We start from the raw sequence: 23,214 nt of genomic DNA on the forward strand, positions 1-23,214 counted from the left end.
TGTTTCCTTCCGGCCGGCGGGCGGCGCGGGGGCTGTCGGGATCGCCCGGCCGCCGCCGGCGCTTCCGCGGAGAAAGACGCAGGGGCCTGGCGGGCGGCGGTTCTCGGAGGCCCTGCCCCGCCGTGGGCAGAGGGCCGGGCGAGTCCTGGCCTTCGAGCAGCGAGAGGTCGCGCGGCGCTGCCCCCGCGGAGGTCGAGGGCGCCTGGGCGGGCGCCGCGCCGGACGGGCGGGCGGGGCCTCGCGGAGAAGGACTTGGGGTTCTGTTCGCGTGAACTGGGAACCTCCGCAGGGCATGCTGCTGTTTTTGCTGTAGTACACATAACATAAAATGTGCCTTCTTAACCACTTTTAAGTGTACAGTTTCATGGCATTAGGTACATCCGCGTTGCTGTGCAACCATCCCCACCATCCATCTCCAGAACGTTTTCATCTTCCCGCACTGAAACTGTGTCTCCCCGTGAAACAACTCATTTCCCTGCGGTCAGAGCCGGGTGACCACCATTCTGCTTTCTGTCTCTGAGTTGAGTCGAACTTCGTGAGTGGAGTCATACAGTGTTTGTCCTTTGGGAACTGGTGTGTTTCAGCATAATGTCCTCGAGGGTCATCCATCTTGTAGCATATGTCAGAATTAATTTCCTTTTTAAAAACTGGATAAATATTGCATCGCATGAATATAACACTTTGTTTAACCATTCATCCATCAATGGACACTTGGGTTGCTCCAGTGAATAATGCTGCTCTGAACATGGGTGTGCAAGTATCTTTTCAAATCCCTGCTTTCAGTTCTTTTGGGTGTATATCCAGAAGTGTAATTACTAGATCATCTTTGCAGGTTTTTAAGTTGGGAATTGACATGATGTGATTTACATTTTTTTAAAAATCACTCGATATTTTGGAGAATGAATCTATTCCACAGAAATACCCAGAACTCTGCTTAAACATGGTGTTTTGAACCCAAACATTTATTTCTAGAAGGTCACTTACTAGAACCATAGTAAAAAGATTTTAAAAGGAAAAAAAAGACAAATCCACAAGGACATACTTGAATCTGCAAGAAGAAACAAAGAGAACAGTTGACAAAATTCTGGAAGATGGAACGTCAGCTGCCTGCACTGAGGGAAGCCAAGATACAAGCTCATTTAATCCAGAGAGTCTAGAAGAGTCTGAGGAGTTATAGGCACTAGCCCCACCTCTGAGGTTGGTGAGCGGCGTTAAACACAGGAGGACCGATTGAAAAATCTCTAAGAGCTTGCCCTCTACACCCCTCCATCTCCTGTAATTCAGGCGAACACCTCATCTCCATCGTGGCAGAAGACTAGACAGATTTCATTCTGGGGGATTTTAACCAGAAGGACTGTGGATTTGGGAACACCAGACAGCAGAGATTGGGATGCAGTAATAAAGATGAGATGATGGGAAGTTCATATGCTAATAGTGGGACCTCTAACCCCTTTCCTCCAGTCAGTCACAAGAATGTTGACCACTAGGCTTGCTCCATTACAACTGCCATACTTCTCCCTGGGCAAGAAATTAAAGGATTCTTCTCTGGGGAAACTGAAGCCTAAGAGAAAAGGCCTCAGTTACTGAGAATGGGTGATCCCCAACAATACTGGGTCGTGATTGGTCAGCCCACAGTAAGGATACCATTTGACAAGTGCAGCCCATGCACACTAAGCTTCAGAGAATGCCGGAGTGGCTTTGACTCTCAAACAATGATGCACAAGCAAGGATCAACAGACATTTGAAGACATCTTGAAAGAAAAGAACAAAATAAACAACAAATGAACCTTGAGAAAATAGAAACAGTACATGGGGACAGAAGAAAATTTCAAAAGATATATAATTGAGATCCCAAGGGATATTGCGTCCATGAAGCAAGGATGGGACACTATGAGGAAGGAACGTGCTTAAGAGTGAGAAAGCAGGGTAGGCAGGGTTCGTGTAAAGGAGCAACAGGAAGCAGAAAAAATCAGCAGGAAGGGTGGCATATATGTATCACCCGGCCTCTCAGAACACAGGGGCAAGTCTTGGTCTAGAAGGGCCTTTCTGCTATGCCTCCATGTAGCTAAGCAGTAGTATTGTATATTTTACCACAACTGAAAAAAAAATCTGAGGGCGGCCCTCTGACCATACATTTCTTCCAAAGCAACAGTAATCGTTCTGAGAAAATCACCACTGAAAAAGCTGCTTTAAAATTTATTGTGATCCTAATTCAACCCAAGGTGACAAGTGAAATCATCTCTACCGTATTTTATGTTTCTGGGGCAGCACTACCTGAAGAGAGCTATTGCCTTTTCAAAACACAAGATTCTGACATTAACAGGTTTCTGTTTCTCCATCATTTTAGAGCATCTTGAATCACATGATCTAGAGTCAAATAAAGTCCTGACTGGGTTGTTTCCGCTCCCGTTCTTGGCAGGTGAGCATTTCCCCCAGACCCATGTCGGCAGTGCGTCTCACGTTCTCTCCAGGCCATCTTCACTTCCTCAGAGAGGCCAGGTAGGTGTACCAGAAGAGAGCCACCAGATTGGCGAAAAGCACCCGGAACTGCCGAAGAGAACAGAGGCCGCAGATAAGTGCAAGGCCCCGACGGTACTTCTCAGGCGCCGGTCTCCCAGGACAGAGTTCATTCATTGGTCAGTGCACCCACCCACTGTTGTCCTCACTGAGCCTTTACATTTGTACAAGCACTGTGCTAGGCCCCCAGCAGAGAGGGGTGAGGAGGACAAACAGTCGCTGCCTGATGTTTCCAGGCCACTAGGGAAAACAGCAAATGTGCCTTACCTCCTCCACTGAGCACATTAGCTCCCAGTTTAGCCTCTCACCCCAGGGCCGGCCATCATGTGGGTGGCTTCACTCAGCCCCTCCCTGACACCCACAATGGCCTGCTCTTCACTCTAACCCGTCACTGTCCCATTACCCTGCTTTGATGATCTGACAGACATACTCCCACCTGAGATCTCCTTTAGTCAGTCACTGAGTCTCAGCACATAAGCTCCATGAAAGTAGCAGTCTGGTCTATCTCGTTAATCACTGTGTCCCCAGAGCCCAGAGCAGTGGGGCACACAGTAGCTGCTCAGTAAAGATTTGTTGAATAAATTCCATTGCCCCTGAAGCGCTCATCTGCAACCACCTAAAATGGAAATTCAGACCACAGCCTTGCAGCTCTGTCCCTAAACCACTTGGAGGGGTTCCACTTTCCAGTCTCTCCGCGTCCTCAGCCATTCTGCTCCCTCGCGTCGTCAGTCCTTCTCTATGGACCTGAGAGTCCACAGCTCACAGCTGTGGTTCCTTGACCTTCCTGTTCCTTGGCTGTACTCCCAGGAAAAAACCTCGCTCTTCCCCGCCTTCTCGCCTCCCCCAAGCCCAGGCCCATGTGTATGAGGGTCTCCAGTCAGCTCCCTCTCCTGTTCACCACAAATTTACCCCTTCTTTATTCCCCTCAAAATACCCATCCCACCTCCTCTCCCCTCAGTCCGGCCTGGTCTGCCCTCCGTCCTCCCAGAGAAAAGGGAAGGGGTGAACAGGAGGTCCCCAGTAAACAGTCACCTCTTCTCTCTTGCCACAGGGAAGAGGGGCCCTCTGTCTAAAGCTTCTCTCTGCCTACCCCAAATCCCATCCCCTCCCCTTAGGGGCGCAGGTGTGCATCTGCATTGTGCCTACAACGCAGCTCAAAGCCCTCTCCCCTGGCTCTCTTCTCACTGTCCTTTCTCCCCACCTTTTCACAAACTTCTGGAGAGAATTTTCTACTCTTGTGGTTTCTTTTCTACTTCCCCACCCACTCCTCTCCTCAATTCCCAGCAATCTGGCTTCCAGCCCCATTCAGCCACTTGCAGCTCTTGGGAAGGTCACTGATAAGGGTTATTGTTAAAGCCCATGGAAGCTGCTTCTCGTTTTGCTTTAACCCCCTGCAACCTGTGCTGCAGGTGTCTGTCACGCCCTCTCCCGGCTTCCTGCTCCTTCCTGTGTGTGTGTCTACAGAGCCTGCACATCCCTCCCCCTTCCCATCCTTTCCACGTAGCTGTTTCCCAAGGGGGTCCTGCCCCGGGTCTGTTTCCCTCCTCTCTCTGGGGCAGGGGTGGATCTAGGCTTTATGAGCTAGTCTCCTAGGTTACTTAGATGGTATGCAGAAAATGGTTAACATGGAGGCCACTGTCCTTGGAATGGCCCGGTAGTGTTCCCATCTTCCCCAACTAAGAAGGGCTCCCTGTGCCTAGACTGCTGGCAAAGACAGGGTGGTTTATGCTGAACTCCTGCTCTCCTGGGAATATGGAATGTGGGTATGTGCCAGGCGGAGATGCCTAGGCGACCAGCCCTCAATAAACTCCACCCTGGGCAGAACCATGTGTTGCCACATTTTGTTGGTGGTCCAGAGCTTGCTCTGTGTGACCCTCATGGAGGGAGGGAGCACAGGAAGCCAGCGCGGGATTCCTAGGAACCAGTTGTATATCCTTGCTGCGTGGCTGTCATAAATCTAGGCCATGAGCCCTTCAGGCAAATCTCCAACCCTGGGAGTGGTCTTGGGCGCCCGACATAGATGGGCCGTGCTCGGTGTGTAAAGACTGGATAATGGTGAGGCCGGCGACCCAAGGAGTGCTGGCCTCCCCAGGTGGCGTGGCGGGCGGTCCGCATTTGTGCGGCACCAAGGCCGGCCAGCTGCGCCCGCTCTGCGGGGGTCCCGGCGGCCGCTTCCTGCTCAGACCCTCCCGGCTCCCACCGCGCTCGGAGCGGCCCCAACCTCCTCGCCAGCCTCCGACGGCCGCCCCCGGAGCCCAAAGCGCCAGTCTCTCATAGCCTAGGTGGCGCGTTCTCTCTGCACTTTGTCCCGGGCCGGCCCCGCCCCACTGCCGCTCAGGTGTGGCTCTGACGTCACTGCAGGTGAGGCCGCCCCGGCCCGCCTCCTGCGCCTCGTGGCACTGGCCGCCCCTTGGCACTGGGAACCCTTCGTCACCAGAGACCCCCGAACGCTGTCCCTGGACGGGGGCTTTTGTAAACACTTGCGGGATGCATGGACAAAGCGTGGGCACCACTTGGGAGAGGGCTCCGAATCCGAAACTCAAGGATTCCGGGCGGCAGGAACGCCCTGGAAGGAATCCCGAATGTGGGCGACACGGAGGCTCGAGAAAACCAGACTGTTGCAAGAAAAAAGGCTGGGGGGAAATGGCCTTTGGTGGAGGCTGAAGCCCCTCGGGCTCTGCGCGATGCCGGGCTGGCCTCACCTGCAAAGGGACGTAGTTGATGTTAATAAACTGCACCGGGGTCCAGACTCGCCAGTTCATCTGCAGCGCCGGCCAGAATCCTCTTCTCATCTTGGCAGCGAAGGCCGCCGCGTCCCTCCCCTGGAGAAGAGGGAAATGCAGGCACTGAGCAATCACCACTACCCGGCGGACAGAAATTGGGGCACCAGGGTCTGCAGGGGCCCAAACGCTAACACAGTGGTTTTTAAACTGTGAGGTTTGTCCCGTTTCTATGTAGACAGCACACACGTGTGCTTAAGCAGCAGAGCAGCTCTAAGGAGCTAACCCCTCACTTAGAAAATCTTCAGAACAGTGCAGCAGCCCAGGCTCACACCTTTGAGCCGCTGGTCCAGGACCCTCATCCCATCTGATGGTGTGATTCATGCCATGGCCCTGGGCACCAGAACTGCTACTTATGGCTCAGCTGTCAATTCCTTCCCAAATAATCTCCAAAGCTGATGCATTTCCATTCAAACCTTGTCAAGAGTTTTGTTTTTTTTTTAACGGACCCCAATAAATTGATTTTAAATGTCATCTGGAAGGATAAAGGCATAAGAATAGCCATCTTGAAAAAGAATGATGAAGGCAGGCAAACTCTACTCGAGATTTAAAAAATACTATCACATTACGGTAATTAAAAGGGTCTGAGGGGCCAGCCTGGTGGCGTAGTGGTTAAGTTCGCCCACTCCCCTTCAGCAGCCTGGCATTCGCAGGTTCGGATCCTGGGCGCAGACCTATAAAGTGCTCATCAAGCCGTGCTGTGGCAGCACCCCACACGGAAGAACTAGAAGGACTTACAACTATGATCTACAGCTATGTACTGGGGCTTTGGGGAGAAAAAAAGCAAAACAGGAAGATTGGCAACAGATGTTAGTTCAGGGCCAATCTTCCTCACCAAAAAGAAAAAAACCAGAGCCTGGTAGCAGCAGCCAAAAAAACAAACAAACAAAGACATATAATGGAAATGAACAGAACCCATCAAAGGAACGGAGTCCAGATAATGAACTGTACATATGAGAATGAGACTAAGATAAAGTTAACATTTCAAAATACCAGGATTTTCCAATAAATGGTAATGAGAAAATTTACTATTTAAGCGGAAAACACCAAGACACAAGTATTTCTCCCACTATAAATAAAAACAAAACCAGAATACTAGAGGAAAGTATAGGAGAATATTTCTATTATCTTTGGGTTTATCAAAATGTACAAAATGATTAGAAGAAAGTATAAAAGAATGTTTCCAATATCTTCCTTTAAGGAAGACCACAAAAGAAAAGAATGCTAGATTTCAATACATTAAGTTTTTAAACTTCAGTATAGAGACACTATAAAAAATTTAACAAAATTTTTAACTTTATACAAATGTTCTAACTTTATATGAAGTTTAAAAAGACACCTAAAAAATGGAAAAATATCTGCAACTTGTATTTGGCAAAAGATTGATACCTTAATATATACAAATATACAAATAAGTAAGAGAAAAGCAATAACAGAAAATAATAAGTGTAATAAGTATTTCTATTACAAATAAGTAATAGAAAAGTAATAAGCAATAGAAAATAAGCAAAGGTCACAGAAGAAATGCAGATAAGCTTATAATAAGGTGATCAACCTCATAAAGATAAGTAAATTAAAATATTTTTCATCTATCAGATTGCAAACTACTTAAAAGAAAAATCCCATCACGGTGGTCAAGAGTGTGGAGAAGCAGCCTCACACAGGGGAAAAGCCATGAGGGAAGCGTTCTGGAGTCACAAAGCTTAGGTCTGAATCCTGACTGAAGGATGCACAAGCCAGTAATTGCCCACATGGGTCAGCTTCTTCAGCTGTCAAATGGAGTTGACGTGAGGCTCATAGGACAGGAAGCGCTCAATGCAGAGCTGGGAACAAAGCAAGAACTCAGTAAATGTCAGCTGTTGCTGTTATTCTGCACTACTACAGGGAGGGCAGACAGGAGCAGCCTTTCTGGACACAATTCTAGGGTTTAACCTAACAGGAACACTTACACAAAAGGGACAGGCAGATGGTGAAATGCTGTGCAGTCTAACATGGTGTCTCTGATCAAAAATGCTGGAAGCAGGAGCATCTGTAGTATGTGTGGTATAGTGTGGTCCCACATGTATCATTTATGTGTTGGGTACTCTATGCATGTTGGTAACATTTGACATATACGTACAGGGTTTTTGTTTTTTGATGAAAATACATTCCCTTTCTATTTGGAAAGAAAACAAGGAGAAAACACTGTGGCCCCCTCACTTCTAATGCAGGCACCCTCTGCTTCCTCCTGCCCCAGACTTCCTCAGGACTTCCCAACATTTCTTAGTTTACTAGTATGGACTAGCTAGCAATCACAGTTAAGTTTAAACATCTTTCCTACTCCCCCAGGGTCACTTTAGACAACAAGGGGCTCTCCTTAGTAACAAGAAACCAAGATGCCGTTTCAAAATCAAACCTGGGTGAGAATCATTTACCTGCTGTGATTGGCTGAAACAAATTACTTCCAGGGCAGAATGTGGCACATCTTTGGCACACAGTGCACAGAGGAGGTGGTGAGCAGCTGAAGGGAACACACCTCTCATGTGGTGGGTTCTGATGTTAAGTTTATGCCGATAAGTTAACCTCTTCAAAGCACTTATACTGTCCTGGCACTGAATTAGCACAGGCTTCTGCAACATAACGAGGGGTCTGAAACTTCTGTACCAAGGATCTCTTTGGCAGTCTGTGAAGCCCATGGGTCCCCTTCTGAGAATCGTGTTTTGTAATGTATAAAATAAAATATATAGGACTACAAAGGAACCAATTATACTGAAATACAGCTATCAAAATATTCAGGAAAGAATTTTATAATAAACTAGTATATGTGCATATTTATTGACACATTTAGTGACAAGAACTGACAGCAGGTGTAAGGAATGAACAACTCCTGTGTGGTATCAGAATATCTGTGATTTCTCCTGTGGACCAACAGGTGCTGTTAACATGATGGTGGCTGGCCTCCAAGATTCATAGAAGAAAATGTGAAACTCTGAGTGCAGGGAACAGGTCACAGACCCTCTGAATTCCACCCACTGATGCCAGATTAAGAATCCCTGTGGCAAACGAAGAGCTGTCGTAAGTGTTACAGGGCAGACCAACCTCCAGGAAGTTCATGACGAGGAAGAACACCAACAGGAAGGCCGGTGCAAAGAGGAGGCGGTCCAGGAGGAGCCTCTTGACCCCGGCCAAGGGGACCTCGGGAGGGATCCAGTGCTCCAGGAAGAGGTAGAAGTGGTGACTCAGTGGCCCTGTGAAGAAGAACCTGCAGCCCCGTGGTGGCGGGTGAGCTGGACTGCCGCTCTAGACGTGCCCTTCCGGGGCCCAGCTTCACCCCCAAACCCCAGCTCCTAAACCTTGCCTCCCTGTGGTCCCTCAGCACTGGTCTGTGCGGTCCTTCTGGAAAACATGCTTTCTTTGAATCTACTTCAAGCATTCTTTCCTGTCTCTCACAGACCAGACTTGTTCCTACCTTGGGTCCCCCTAACCTTCAAGGGGCCGGCTCCTCCTCAACACTGTCAGCTCGGAGAGTTCTTTCCCACTTGCACCTGCATAATGAACCCACTGCTCTCCCAGCCACTCTCCACTCTGGGCCCTGTTCATTTTCTTCAAAGCATTTATCAGTACATGTCACAGGCTCCTTGGTTTAGTTACAGTGCTCTCTCTTCGCCCCCACAAGGCAAACAGCACAAGACAGGATCATGCCTGTCTGTTCAGTGCCCAGAACATGACCTGGCTCAGAGAAGGTGTTTGATAATAAATAACTGGACGCATCGCTGGTGTTAGAGCTTTCCATCAAACCCTCTCAGGTAATTAGCAAGAGTGAAATCTGGTGAGCACACTGGCTTGCCTGCGTTGCTAGTGTTCTTCCAAAGTGTGGAGCGCTCGGGAGAGAACTGAAGCAAGCCGCCGTATCCTTGGGACAACAGACCTGCAGCTCCACAAAATTCAGCGATGAAAAGAAGGGACCCACGGGTCTTCTACCTGACGCGGATGTCTTTAAACAAGTGGTTCTCAGTTGCCTTTTCCCACCCTGCCAGAGAATGTGAAGCAGCCTAGAGCCGGAGTTCTGGTGGGAGGAGCACGGAAGTCTTGAGGATGGAAAGCTGTGATTGGATAAAGCCTCCTGGTGAGTCTGGTCCACTCCCTGTCTGCGGGATCACGGCTCCAAATACACCACGGAAAGAGCTGGGATGACTAGTTAGCATGCTCGCAGATACAAAAATGATATTTGGGGATTTTGAATTGAAAAGAAAATCACTCTCGTTGCAAAAGACTTCAAAAGAATCCATGTATACAAATCCATGTTGGCCAGAGAACTCAGGGTGGACTTAAGTGGTAAAACTCCCGAATCTCCATGCTATTGCAACTCAAAAAGTGGTTCAGAAACTGACATTTTTCAGGATACCTAAGTATTTTTCTGGATGTTTCCCCTATGAAAATAACAACAGACACTAACTGACCACATTTGAGTCTGTTTTCCTCTTTCAAACACTTTGAGTCTTGAAGTCTGACTTCTGGTTCAGGTGAGTTTATCTGCCCTCAGGTCTCTCAGCCCAAAAAAGCCAGCCACCCACCCATACAATTCAAAAGAAGAACCACATGAAAACTACAAAAAGTGAAGTTAACATTATCCACTGTTCTGATTTTTCCCGTGATTACTTCAATGCTTTTTAAAAATTATTTTTCCAGATTAGATCATTTCAGAAACCTGGGCTTGATCCCCTCCCTTTGTAGCACTTAGTCTGCTATTGGGTAAACCAGCCCCTTATGGAACTCACCCATAAATGGCATATCTGAGAGGCCCAATGACATCTAGCTTTTGAGAGCAGTTTTCTTTTTTCTGCTGCTGCTCAAATATCTGGGCCAGGAAGTTCCCAAGTGCTGACAACATGGCACTGTGGACAGAGAGGTAATCAGAAAACAGGAGCAAACAGCAGGAGGGCATCTGTTCCTGAGATCATGCTGGGGAGGGGTGGAGAGGAATCCTTACTAAAGCAAGCGCAGTGTAAGGTCCGTACATCAAAAGGTAGAGACCGTGGAAGTTAACATCCACACACACATACAGCTTCCCAATTGGTGGACTGTATCAATGTCAGTTTCCTGATTGTGATATTATACTACAATTTGGCAAAAGGTTATCCTGTGTGTGGGGGTGTGTGTGGTTATAAAAGGGCAACAGGAAGTATCCTTACAGTGAACGTTTCTGTATTTGACTGTGGTGGTGGATACACTAGCCTATACATGCATGAACTGCATAGAACAAACACAGCCACACACTCGAGGACAAGCAAAGCTGGGTGTGAAGTCTGAATGTGATCTGTGACTGTATCCATGCCAGTGTCCTGGTTGTGATACGTACTACAGCTTTACAAAATGTTTTCAATGGGATAAACTGGGCAAAGTGTGTAAGGGATCTCCCTGTATTATTTCTTGCAACTGCATGTGACTCTACACGTATCACAATAAAAATTTCAATAAAAAGGTGGAGAATGCCCAGTTGCTCCAAGGCTTGGTCTATAGCTGCCTTCTGAGAAGCTCTCTGAGCTATAAAATCCAAACTTCTTAGTATGGACAATAAGGACCTTCTTGATCTGATCCTTGGTTACTTCTTTCTTATTCTCTCCCTTGCTCACTGCTCATTTTCTCCAGAGACACAGACCTTTTTCCACTCCTCCATCATTAGCTTGCTCCTCTCTCCAGACCTTTGCACCTGCTGTGCCCTCTGCCCAGAGAGCTTTTGCTTCCCTTCTTTGCATGGCCTGTTACCTCCCTTCAAATGTCACCTCCTCAGATAAAACGTCCCTGACCACTTTACCTGTGTTATATATTTATCTGCTTTTTGTCTAGCTCTTCACTAGAATGCCAGCTCCACGAGGGTAGGGACCTTACCCACCTATCTTAATCACTGCTGATGCCCAGCACACAAGAAGCACTCCGTACATATTTATGAAAGACTGAGTTAATAAAAAAGGACAAACTTATGAAATTAAGTAATGAAGGGGAGATGTCTCGTGAAAAGTTTAGTGCTCCAAATCAAACGGTGGCGTTAGTCAGCAGCACAGAGAGTGCTTTGTCAGTTTTCTCCCACATGCAAAGCTGCAGAACAAAATAAACTGAACACCTCCCACCCTGCCCAGGCTCCTGTGCTTTCCTCAAGGCATCTACCCACCGCCATTCTAACTGGCAGAACGAATGCAGGCACTAACAAGCCGTGCGGTTGCGGCAGCCAAGCGCAGAGAAGCTGGGCCCCATTGCCTCGGGACGGTCCCTCTAGGGCAGAGGGACCAAAGGCCCAGGGGTCTGCAGGGAGTCCTTCGTGCATTCCTTTAGTCTGGCTCCCTGGAGTTCACATTCTAGAATGCCTACGAATTACCTTCCGGAACCGAATACACAAAACCGCGTATGCTAAGCTCTCTGGTTAATTAAGGTTTTTGGAGGGTCATTTTGATACACAAGGATTTTTGCCTTTCACACTCAATCCCCCATGTAAGATGTATCTATGTAGCTGGGTCACTGGGGCGGTCGCGGCTCCGGGCCGGGTCACGCTCCGGGCCGTCCGAGCTCCCGGCCGGGTGGTGCTCTGAGCTGACCGTGCTCCGGGCTGGGGCGTGCTCCGGGCCGTCCGAGCTCCCGGCCGGGTGGTGCTCCGGGCCGTCTGAGCTCCAGGCGGGGTCATGCTCCGGGCCGCCCCCCGCCCGGTCCCGTCCCCTCCGCGCCGACCTGGTGGCCGCCTTGGTGAGCACCGGGTAGAGCCGCAGGAGGCGCAGGTACTGGGCGAGCGCCCGCCGCGGGAGCGCCTGGAGCCCGGCCTCGGCCCGCAGCTTCGACGCCGCCGGCGCCATCGCCTCCCCCTACGCCGCGCCCGCCGGGGCACCGACCCCACCTCAGCCCGCCCGGCGAGGGGCGGGGACGGCCTGACATTTCCCACCCCACTGTGGCCCGCAGCGCCGCCCGCAGACGCCGCCGTGCGGGGCGCGCGCCTCCGCACACTTTGCCTGGAGTCCCTAACGGGCCACCGCCCCTCGGGCGCCGGCAGCGATTGGAGGTCCGCGCGCCTGCGCACATCTCACCCGAGTTCCGACGGGCCACCTCCCCTCGGGCGCCCGCGGCGATTGGAGCTCGGCGGGGCGGGGCACGATGAGCATCCTGATTGGGCGGTGGGGCGCTTCCGGTCTCTCGCGAGAGTTGGTGGGAGCGCGCCAAATTTCTCCCGAGAAGCTGCGGCGGCGTGATGGTTCTGAGGAACAGCGGGCGGCGGCGCGCGGAGCCGGGCGCGGACGGCGAGGCGAGCCGGTGAGGGGCGCCCCGGGCGGGCGGGCGGGCGCTGGCCCTCCCCTCCTGCGGAGGCTCTGGGCTCACGGCCGAGGCGTCCCCCGAGGCCGGCATCAAGCCCGCGCGGGCTGGCTCCGCTCCTCCCCGCGCGGGGCGTGCGCGCCTCGGCGGCCCTGCGGGCGGCGGCCGACCGTGCCCAGCGCCGCGTCCTGACGCGCCCCGGGGGCCGTGGCGGCGCCGCGTCTCGCCCTGTTCCGCGGCCGTGTCCGCACGGGCGCCGCCGGGCTGGGCGCGTCCTCGAGCCGGAGCGGAGCTGGGGCGACACAGCCCCAGCCGAGCCGTCGCAGCGGAGGCCGAGCGAGGCGGTGGGGACAGCGACGGTCACCGTGCTCAGTGCCGTGTCCGGCGCCTCCTTAGTCCGCGTGAGGACCCGAGAGGCCGGGCCCCTCTGGTCCGCGCCCGCGCGCCTCCGGTGGCCGTGAGAACCGAGTGAGCGGGTGCGAGCGCGCGGGCGGCGTGTGTCGTGCGGCGAGCGGCCCGTGGAGGGCGCTGTCGTCGTTGTCGCCGCTGTCCCGTCTTCCGGACTTCGCACCGGCCCGGGAGAGAGTGCGGCGTGCAGCTCGGGGCAGCTGGGGAGGAGGTGGGCTCCGAGGGCGCGGGTTCCGGATCGCGTGCGAGGATAGACCGGGGTTGGAGGGGTGCAGTGTGGACGCTGCACGCCTGGAGATAGTCGTGAGCAGCGCTTCGCTCAGCCTGGGTTTTGATGAAGCTCTGGACCTCGGGCTGAATGTCTCTGCCCTCTAGCAAGGCCTGGAATCCAGTTCTGTGCTTTTATTTAAACTGGATCCGGATGTTTTAGAGGCTAAGCAGTCATACAGTGTGGCAGTGTGTTGCTTTGCCGTTTTAGCAAATTACCACTTAGTGGCTTAAGGCAAGTTTGCTCTCTTACGTTTCTAAGGTCAGGAGTCCTAAGAATCAGGAGGTCGTTAGGGTTTCCTTCGTGCTGAAGGCTCTAGGGGAGAATCTGTTTCCCGGCCTCTGGAGCTTCTAGGGGCCCCTTCGGCCACTGCATTCCTTGTGTTGTGGCTCCTTCCTCCATCTTCGAAACCAAGTGTCACACCTCCAGTCTGCCTCTGATTCTGCTGGCCCTCCTGTCTCCCTCTTAGAAGGACCCTGGTGCTTATGTTGGGCCTACCTGGATAACCCCCGTCTCGAAGTCCTGGACGTAATCATGCCTGCAAAGTCCCTTTGTCATTCGAGGTAACACAAGTTCCCAGGATGAGGACAGAGACGTCTTTGAGGAGGAGTCGGTATGCTGCCTACAACAGGTGGTTATAATCTCTTGAAACAGGTCATTCTGTTCTTCAAGTGAAGGTGACGCAGGGAATATCTTCAGGCAAAGGAAGAGTGATTCTTAAGAAACAATTCTCTGTCTGTTTCTGTTTATAAATTAACAGTGGGTGAAATACAGTAATTAAGGACATGAATTCTGCACAACCTTGGTTCAAATCTTTTTTAAATTCCCTTTAACTATTGTTTTGTATATTTAGCTTATTTAGACTGCTTCCTTTTTTCCCTCATAAACAAAGCTGTGATGAACATCTGCATGGAAAAAAATTATTTCCTGCACATCAGTTTCCTTGGCATAAATTCTTTTTTTTTTTTTTTTTTTGAGGAAGGTTAGCCCTGAGCTAACTGCTGCCAATCCTCCTCCTTTTTGCTGGGGAAGACTGGCCCTGAGCTGACATCCGTGCCCATCTTCCTCTACTTTATATGTGGGATGCCTACCACAGCATGGCTTGCCAAGTGGTGCCATGTCCACACCCGGGATCTGGGCCGGCAAACCCCAGGCCACCGAAGGGAACGTGCAAACTTAACCACTGTGCCACCAGGCCGGCCCCTCCTTGGCATAAATTCTTAGAAATGGAATTGCAAGGTCAAATGATAGGGCAATGTTTTAGAAACACTCACTTTGTGGAGAAATCTAGTAGTGGTCAGAGATGGAGTGGTCGTATAGTTTCATCAAGAACTGTGGTATCCTAAGAACCTGGAGACACTTAGCAAGGGGCCAGAATCAGAGGCTTGGAAATGAGAGGTGGTGGAAGGAAGGAATGAATATCTGAATAGTTGGGAGAGAACGCCTTTGAGACCTGGATTACTGTGCAACAACCCACGTTGCCCTATTTTTTGGAAGAGCATATGAAGAACTTTTAGGGAGGGCTGGCCCGGTGGCACAGCAGTTAAGTTCATACCTTCTGCTTGGGCAGCCCGGGGTTCGCCGGCCTGGATCCCAGGTGCCGACATGGCACTGCTTGGCAAGCCATGCTGTGGTAGGTGTCCCACATATAAAGTAGAGGAAGATGGGTATGGATGTTAGCTCAGGGCCAGTCTTCCTCAAAAAAAAAAAAAAAAACTTTTAGGGAGAGCAGTCTAGCAAGAATGGGAACTAGTGAACCTACATACGCCTTTGTGGCCGAGCACGCAGGGTGGTGGGAATCTGGTTGTTTCTGCACAGGGAATGTATGTTTACCATCTCTACTCACCACCTCCCACCTGCTTGTCAGCATTGCTCTAACCACATACATATTTTCTCTGCTCATTGCTTTACAAAGTAGCTCATTTGTTTACATTAAGACAAAAAGGCATGGGATATTGATTCTTAGCTATACATTTTTGAGGAGTGGAGAATATACTTGGCTTAGCAAATAAATAGACCTTCTTGCCAAAAATATACAGGTTTAGAATCTCAGAACTGTGGTTTAAAGAAGAAACTAGCAATTTTTTTTAAGTTGGATTGCTAATAAATGAAAGGATTGTTTTGTTTTGAAGATAGGTAAACCATAATTATTCTGATCTATCTAGATGAGATCATGATATCGAACCTGAAGTGAGTTTGCTCACCCATTGCACAGCAAGCCAATCTCTGACACCGGATGTAGTGGAAGAAAGTAGGAGTTTTATTATTGCACAGTGCTGAGCAAGGAGAAAGGGCAGCTAACGCTGAAATCCCAAACTCCCCGAAAAGCTAAAAGGAAGGGTTTTTATTTGGGGTTTTAGGTAGGGGAGGGGGAGCATATGGCCTTGCTGGTCGGAGCTTTCCCACCAGCTTGTGTTTCGCCTTGAGACACTGCAGAGAGGAGGGAGCCCATGACCTTGCTGGTCAGCAGCTTTCCCACCAGCCTGTAGCTCCTTGTGGGGAGGAGATGAGGAATCCAGGTGGCTGTCCTTGGCTGTGTCTGTCTCCATGGAGGATAGTGGATTCTAGAGCCAGGGAGTAAGCAGGGAAAGAGTGCTTTGGTTTTAACCCCATATATGCTGGGTTTAATGTAGGGAAGCCCATATCAGGGCTGGTCTCAGTCATACCTGTGGAGTTAAAACCTGAACCATTTGGGATGAACCTAAGCTCTGGAATCAGAACAGGTTTGGATAGTTCTGGTGGTGGAAAGTCTTCAGGCACTTAATTTAAGGTTTATGATAAAATTTGTGTGAAGAGTTTTTACAAGATCCTAGCCGGAGAGAGGCTTGGGAAGTTTGAGGCAGATGTACTGGTACTATAGAGCTGAGAAGTGAGTTTCCTTGTCACTTGAGATAATTCCTCTCACACAGAACAATATTATATCCCCATTTTTATCCATATGTGGTTGTATGGACATGTAGACCCCAGGCATCCTGAAAGATATATCACGTTTTTAAGGTATAGTTTATTCTGCTGCAGCAGGTGTTTCCCTAACCCCAGTGAGCTCATATGCAATTGGTAAACAGGAGAATGATGTCACTAAAATGTGGAGATTATATTGGTTCATTTCTAGTTTTCCCTAGGTAAGGGGATTGGAATAGAGGAGTAGAATTACAATCTTCAGGGGCTGGCCCCGTGACCGAGTGGTTAAGTTCGCGCGCTCCGCTGCAGGCGTCCCAGTGTTTCGTTGGTTCGAATCCTGGGCGCGGACATGGCACTGCTCATCAAACCACGCTGAGGCAGCGTCCCACATACCACAACTAGAGGAACCCACAACGAGAAATATACAACTATGTACTGGGGGGCTTTGGGGAGAAAAAGGAAAAAATAAAATCTTTAAAAAAAAAAAAAAAGAATTACAATCTTCAGTCAGAAAGGAAAAAGCTCTCAGCTGGAGTGTTGCACAGATATGTGCCCTGTCAGCTCTATTTTAAGAAAATTTCCTATGAAGAAAACTTCCTATGAGTGCCTGCACCAGGGCCTCCTTCCCAAGTGAGGTGTACCTCAGCCTTGCACAAATCTCAGGTGGCGGGCTGCAGTTTTCACCTGTGCTCAGCAGTCATAAACCTGCCTCTCTACTCTCTTGTTTTTGTGTGTTTAAAACATCTCTGTAAAAAATGTGGTTAATGACTATAGAAATTAAAGCCACTTTTCAATGTTTATCAACCAGTAAAGGAGAAAATGGCTTAGCTTGGATCACTGCCATCTCTAAACACTCATACACTGAGGCCAAACCATGCAGCCCAGTGCATTGCAGACATTCTTGTTTCACTTTCCTACTGACTCATGTGAGATGCACCTTCCCAAATGTGCTGTGGCACCTTAGAGGTTGTGCCACTACTGTGGATTGTTTACGTGGGCCTGGCACAGAGTCGTACCTGAAGTGTTCAGTAAATATTTTTCCGACTAAAATTACATGACTGAAAACACAGATGAGTAGAATAGTTCAAGTCATTTCTTTCAAATAGCTGTCATTACAGAATGTAATGTAGACAACAAAAAGTGGATATTCCTTTATATTGATCTTCAATAAATATCATAAATACTATTTGCTGAGCACTCACTGTATACAAAGAACCCTATCTGCATATCATATGCATCATGTGATTTAATCACGACTGCTCGTTTTTGGCAGAATTAGAATCCAGTGCAACTTGGTCATCAGTATTCTTGCTTTTTTATACATTATACTGTGCTGCCAACTTTGCAGTTTTCAAAGTGCTTTTACATTCATTGTCTATTATAATATGCATGAAAATCTTGTAGACAGTGTTAATTCCATTTTACCAAGAAACAAACTAATAAATTTGGAAACTAACATTTAAAAAAAAATAAAGAAACAACTTTTTGTTTTGAGATAATTGTAGCTTCTTGTGCAGTTGTGAGAAATTATACAAAGAAACCCCATATAGCCTTAACCCAGTTTCTCCCAGTGGTAATATCTTACATAACTAGAGAACAGTGTCACCACCAGGAAAGTGAGATGCATACAATGCACGGACACTCATGTACGTATGTGTATTTAGTCCTGTGCGGATTGTATATTTGTGAGCAGTACCACAGTCTAGACGCAGAACACTTCCATCCCAAGGACCCCTCATGCTGCTCTTTTCTAGCCAGAACCACCTCCATTCCTCCCTTCCCCTCATCCGTGGCAGCCACTAATCTGTTCTTCATCTCTAATTTTATTTCAAGAATGCTATATAAGTGGAATCATAAAGTGTGTAATTTTAGGGGTTTTTTTCACTCAGCATAATTCCCTTGAGATCCATCTAAGTTATTGCATGTATTTAGTAAGTTTGTTACTTTTTATTTGCAAATAGTATTCTATGGGATGGATATAACACAGGTTAACTATTCACCTGCTGAGGAAGATCTGGGCTATTTCCACTTTTTGTCTATAATGAATAAAGCTGCTATGAACATTCACAAACAAGCTTGTGTGTGAATGTGAGTTTTCATTTCTCTGGGATAAATGCCCAAGAGTAAAATACTGTGCTTTGTACTTTTTTTTTTTTTTTTTTGGTGAGGAAGATTTGCTTTAAGCTAACTTCTGTTGCCAGTCTTCCTCTGTTGTTTACATGAGGAAAATTAGCCCTGAGCTAACATCTGTGCCAGTCTTCCTCTGTTTTGTATGTGGGTCACCGCCACAGTATGGCTTGATGAGTGGTGTAGGTCTGCACCCAGGATCTGAACCCATGAACCTGGGCTGCCAAAGTAGAGTGCACCAGACTTAACCGCTGCACCACAGGGCTGGCCCCACTTTTGTGCATTTTTAATATCCCATGAGGCAGCAGTGTCCAGGCATGATTGTTGTTTTTATTAGTGTTCTGGTTACAGAGTTGAACAGATTTTGAGGGTCCTGCCCCAGTTATATTTTTCCCATGAGTCCTTTTATTTTAATGAGCTGTTTTGCCAGATGTGAGGCTTTTCAGAGATACATCTACCATGTCACCTCTGAAATGCTTACACTGGGTGGACTGAGGGTTGTGGGAGTGGGTGGTGTCATGATCAGTGAGGACTGGACTTCCTTCCTCCTTCACTCAGGGACGATGGCCCCTCTTCCTCTGTCTCGGCACTCAAGCGCCTGGAACGCAGTCAGTGGACGGATAAGATGGATTTGCGGTTTGGTTTTGAGAGACTCAAGGAGCCTGGTGAGAAGACCGGCTGGCTCATCAACATGCACCCTGTGAGCACCTGGCTTTTCCTCCATCCTCCTCCCATTCAGGATGGTGGCTGCACCCCTTGTTGGGCATAGCCTTTGTCTGAAGAGTGGGGGACACCTGTTGTCTGGGCGATACAGTTGGAGATGGGATTGTTTGTAGCCCTCTAGCTTTTGTCTTTAACATCATTGGGCCGTAAAGAGGCCACTGGGAAGACTAAGCTGAAGGGCGTCCCTGTTACCCATAAGAATAACCCTTTCAAGGATGGGGGAGAAATTGAGAGAAAGCCCTGTTTGGAGGCTGTTATGATACGGTTCTTGTGAATGCAGCTGGTAGTGTTTATGCAGGGATGGAGAAAGGTTTTGTTTTTAGAGTGTTCCATTTCCTAAAGAGTCGGAGGAAAGGGCTCTTGTACTGTGTAGAGGATAACTTTGTGCCGTGTTGGCTAATTCTCTCATAGACTGAGGTTCTAGATGAAGATAAACGCTTGGTCAGTGCAGTGGATTACTACTTTATTCAAGATGATGGGAGCAGATTTAAGGTAAGCCCTTGAACTCCAAGAAGCTAAAATCCACCCAGTGATGAGGCTCAGCTGGGCCCAAGATCATCCTTGTTCCTTTACCTCTCCCACTGTGAGGAGAGCAGCTGGAAGGCTTCTAGTGTGCAGCTGCCCAAAGACCATCGGGAACATGGACCCCTTGAAGTCCCATTAGTCCCCACTTAAGATGTCCTAAGAGAAGCTAGCTCAGAAAGACTGAAAGATGAGCAGTGTTGTGTTTCTTAGACTCTTGCCGCTGTAATATGTGCTGGTTCTAATTTCCTGTTGCACCATCTCCCTTAAGAGATGTCAAGGTCAAGGATGTATTGGATCTAGGCCACTTACGGGTAGAACAGCAAACAGCCTGTCTTCACTCTTTTCCCTTTTTCTTTCTTGTTGCCCCTGAATGGGTTGATGACTCTTGCAGGTGGCCTTGCCCTACAAGCCGTATTTCTACATTGCAACCAGAAAGGTAAGTCTGTGGTTCATGGAATCAGATGACCTGTGCCTCGTCCTGTGGGGGCTCCAGAACTGGAGATCAAGAGACTTCTAGAGAAACAGGCAAGGAAGGAAATGGATTTTACTGATGTAAAGTCCTTTCATTCTGATTCTGATCTAGGGTTGTGAGCGAGAAGTTTCATCTTTTCTCTCCAAGAAGTTTCAGGGTAAAATTGCTAAAGTAGAGACTGTCCCCAAAGAGGATCTGGACTTGGTGAGTATCACCTAGACCTTCCAGGGTGATTGAGGCTGAGTCCACCCTGCCCATGGGGTAAGCTGAGAAGAGGCCAAGTTCAGCACTGTGGGTATTGGGTGGTACAGATGCTGGGGCTTTGGGACTGTCTGTACGTGCTCTTAGAGAACACGCAGTGATGGGCAAGGTGCTTTTGGAGTTCTGACTGACTTGCGTATTTACCTTTGAGTCACTCTCCCTTTATTTCCCAATAAAGTGCTTTTTCTCTTGAACTCATGAGCACAATGTCTTCACTGTAGCCAAATCACTTGGTGGGTTTGAAGCGAAATTACATTAAGCTGTCCTTCAACACCGTGGAGGACCTTGTCAGAGTGAGGAAGGAGATCTCCCCGGCCGTGAAGAAGAACCGGGAGCAGGGCCGTGCCAGCGACGCTTATACAGCCATGCTCTCCAGGTCAGCTTCGTTCTTATAAGCAGAGCAGGGCTGCCGCACACCTTTCCTAAGTTGACAAGATCGATAGGAGGCAGGAAACTCATCAATAAAGTCGCCTTAATGATCGGCTCTGTTAGACGTGGAAATACTTTTGAGCAATTAGGTAGAATTTCTCATATGCTCCATTTGTGTTAAATAAATGGTGGCTTCCCAGTCTGTGTTTTATATTTTCGCTGTCCCTCTTCTCTTATGGAGGGGATGGGTTTGTGGCTCCAAATTGAGTTTCTGGCACAGTAAAGACATTTTAGATTCCTGATCCCACTACCTTAACACAGTCTGTTTTCATGCTTTACGGCAAGCATTAAACTGTCTACTAATTTTATTAAATGCCTAGATTTACATAGCACATCTTCTCCAGAGAACTTTGGGTTTTATACAGAGGAATTTAAATATAGGACACCAAACACTGTTCATCAAACATTTAGACATCAACACTAGTAGGAAACAGTAAGAGATTAAGAAGAGAGAGTCTTGGCTAATTAAAAGTTATGATGACTTCAGAAGAACTATCATATTCTCTGACAAAAGATCAATTTGTGATCCTTAACATTTCTGCACACACACCTCCCTCCCATCCATGGCCCATAAATTACTTTTCAGAATATATTGCAAGGTATAACCAGAGATTGAGTCTCCAGGGTCCTGAGCATTCTTTAAACCTCATTGTCCTTTTTTCCCTTTAACAGTCCATTCAGTATTTGGAAGCTTATTGGGCTAATTTTGAGTGAATATTCTAGTGATGGTGATTTCCCACTTGGGTATGATAAGAATAACTATGATACAGAAATAGTTTACCAGTCACTTCACTGTGCCGAGAGTTTTGTGCCTGGTACTTCGTGACACTCCTGCTGGTAGGCCTGTTGATATCATCCTTGTTTTCTTTCTTTCTTTTTTTTTTTGAGGAAGATTAGCCCTGAGCTAACATCCACCCCCAATCCTCCTCTTTTTGCTAAGGAAGATTGGCCCTGAGCTAACATTTGTGCCCATCTTCCTCTACTTTATATGTGGGACGCCTGCCACAGCATGGCTCAATAAGCACTGTGTAGCTCCACACCTGGGATCCAAACTGGCGAACCCTGGGCTGCCAAAGCGGAGCGCGTGAACTTAACCACTCTGCCACTGGGCCAGCCCCTCATCTTCATCTTCTTTTTTTTTTTTCTTTTTTTTTAAAGATTTCATTTTTTTTTCCTTTTTCTCCCCAAAGCCCCCCGGTACATAGTTGTATATTTTTCGTTGTGGGTCCTTCTAGTTGTGGTATGTGGGACGCTGCCTCAGCATGGTTTGATGAGCAGTGCCACGTCTGTGCCCAGGATTCGAACCAACGAAACACTGGGCCGCCTGCTGTGGAGCGCGCGAACTTAACCACTCGGCCACGGGGCCAACCCCATCATCTTCGTCTTCTTGATGAAGAAACAAGCTCAGCAATGATGGATCACATTTGTAGATGTGCCTCCCAAGTCACAGAGAGTGTTTCCTTTCTTCTTTTAATTGGAGTGTAACTTGCATCCTAGAAAATGCACATGTCCTAAGTGTATGCTGAATTTCCTTGTGTCAGCTGCTTGGCTAGCAGGGGGTCATCCAAGGTCATTCCTTAAGAAGGGCCTGTCCTAGTCATCTTAGCCACCTTGATTTACCTTTATGTGTTTACTCTGTGTGAACTCGAGTCTTCCTCTCCTCCAGCCTGAGCAGAGTGTACTTGAGAAGCTGCTTTCTCTCTTTATTTTGCAGTGTTCTGCAAGGGGGCAGTGTGATTATTGATGAGGAAGAAACCTCGAAGAAGATCGCTGACCAGTTGGACAATATTGTGGACATGCGAGAGTACGATGTGCCGTACCACATCCGCCTCTCCATTGACTTGAAGATCCATGTGGTAAGTGGACCCTTGTTTATGGGCGATTTCTAACAGCCAGGAGGTGATATTGAAGGATAAATCAGTAGAAAAACAGACTGCCTTGGACAGAAGTTGAGCTCTTTAGTTATTGTACTGTGTGTCCTGCAGGCTCATTGGTACAACGTCAGATACCGAGGAAATGCCTTTCCAGTGGAAATTGCCCGCCGAGATGACCTTGTTGAACGACCTGTAAGTCCTGCTTGCATTTCCTCCATCCTGAATTTTCCACTTGTTTCTAGAGTGATGTAATTCAGTGCTGAAAGGTGAATTTGATTCAAACATCTGTTTGCTTCTCTTTCCTCAAATACTTCCTTAAAAGAATTATGGAGTAATCAGTTTTTTCATCAGTTTCTGATCTGAGAGTATAATTTCACTTTGCATCTGTGCATCACCACATGACATCGGTATTTGAGCTAGGCTGAATCTGAACTGTTTTTTTTTTTTTTTTTTTGAGGAAGATTAGCCCTGAGCTAACATCTGCCACCAATCCTCCTCTTTTTGCTGAGGAAGACTGGCCCTGTGCTAACATCTGTGCCGTTCTTCCTCTACTTTATGTGTGGGACGCCTGCCACAGCATGGCTTGACAAGCGGTGTGTAGGTTCGCACCTGGGATCTGAACTGGCGAGCCCCAGGCTGCCGAAGCAGAACATTCGA

The 23,214-nt window shown here is 48.4% G+C and overlaps 2 protein-coding genes across 5 annotated transcripts in view; one reads left to right on the top strand and one right to left on the bottom strand.

Annotated features, from left to right (window-relative positions):
- Positions 1–2,180: 2,180 nt before the first annotated feature.
- PXMP2 (peroxisomal membrane protein 2) lies at positions 2,181–12,307 on the bottom strand. Of its 2 annotated transcripts, XM_070515787.1 has the most exons (6): positions 11,997–12,248; positions 10,055–10,171; positions 9,124–9,379; positions 8,376–8,538; positions 5,220–5,339; positions 2,181–2,547 (listed from the first exon to the last, which is right to left on the bottom strand). In XM_070515787.1, exons 1-5 carry the CDS (start codon positions 12,116–12,118, stop codon positions 5,242–5,244), a joined length of 756 nt encoding a protein of 251 aa, XP_070371888.1. In that variant the 5' UTR covers positions 12,119–12,248; the 3' UTR covers positions 2,181–2,547; positions 5,220–5,241. The 2 variants fall into 2 exon arrangements, with proteins under 2 accessions (XP_070371888.1, XP_014716593.2); XM_014861107.3 differs by lacking the exon at positions 9,124–9,379 and having other exon boundaries at positions 11,997–12,307.
- A 109-nt stretch (positions 12,308–12,416) lies between these two features.
- Positions 12,417–23,214, top strand: part of POLE (DNA polymerase epsilon, catalytic subunit) — a 62,361-nt gene continuing 51,563 nt past the window's right edge. Inside the window, exons 1-9 of one of the 3 annotated variants that reach the window (XM_070515784.1) lie at positions 12,555–12,569; positions 13,715–13,876; positions 18,832–18,973; positions 19,408–19,488; positions 19,913–19,957; positions 20,105–20,197; positions 20,476–20,630; positions 22,398–22,539; positions 22,669–22,749. In XM_070515784.1, coding sequence (XP_070371885.1) covers positions 13,827–13,876; positions 18,832–18,973; positions 19,408–19,488; positions 19,913–19,957; positions 20,105–20,197; positions 20,476–20,630; positions 22,398–22,539; positions 22,669–22,749 — 789 coding nt within the window. In that variant the 5' untranslated portion in view covers positions 12,555–12,569; positions 13,715–13,826. Of the gene's footprint in view, positions 12,570–13,058; positions 13,189–13,714; positions 13,877–18,831; positions 18,974–19,407; positions 19,489–19,912; positions 19,958–20,104; positions 20,198–20,475; positions 20,631–22,397; positions 22,540–22,668; positions 22,750–23,214 lie in introns of those variants that run through there. The other 2 variants (XM_044776127.2, XM_070515785.1) reach the window with 2 other exon arrangements.

This window comes from Equus asinus, chromosome 8 (assembly GCF_041296235.1).
Source record: "Equus asinus isolate D_3611 breed Donkey chromosome 8, EquAss-T2T_v2, whole genome shotgun sequence".
Lineage (NCBI taxonomy): Eukaryota > Metazoa > Chordata > Mammalia > Perissodactyla > Equidae > Equus > Equus asinus.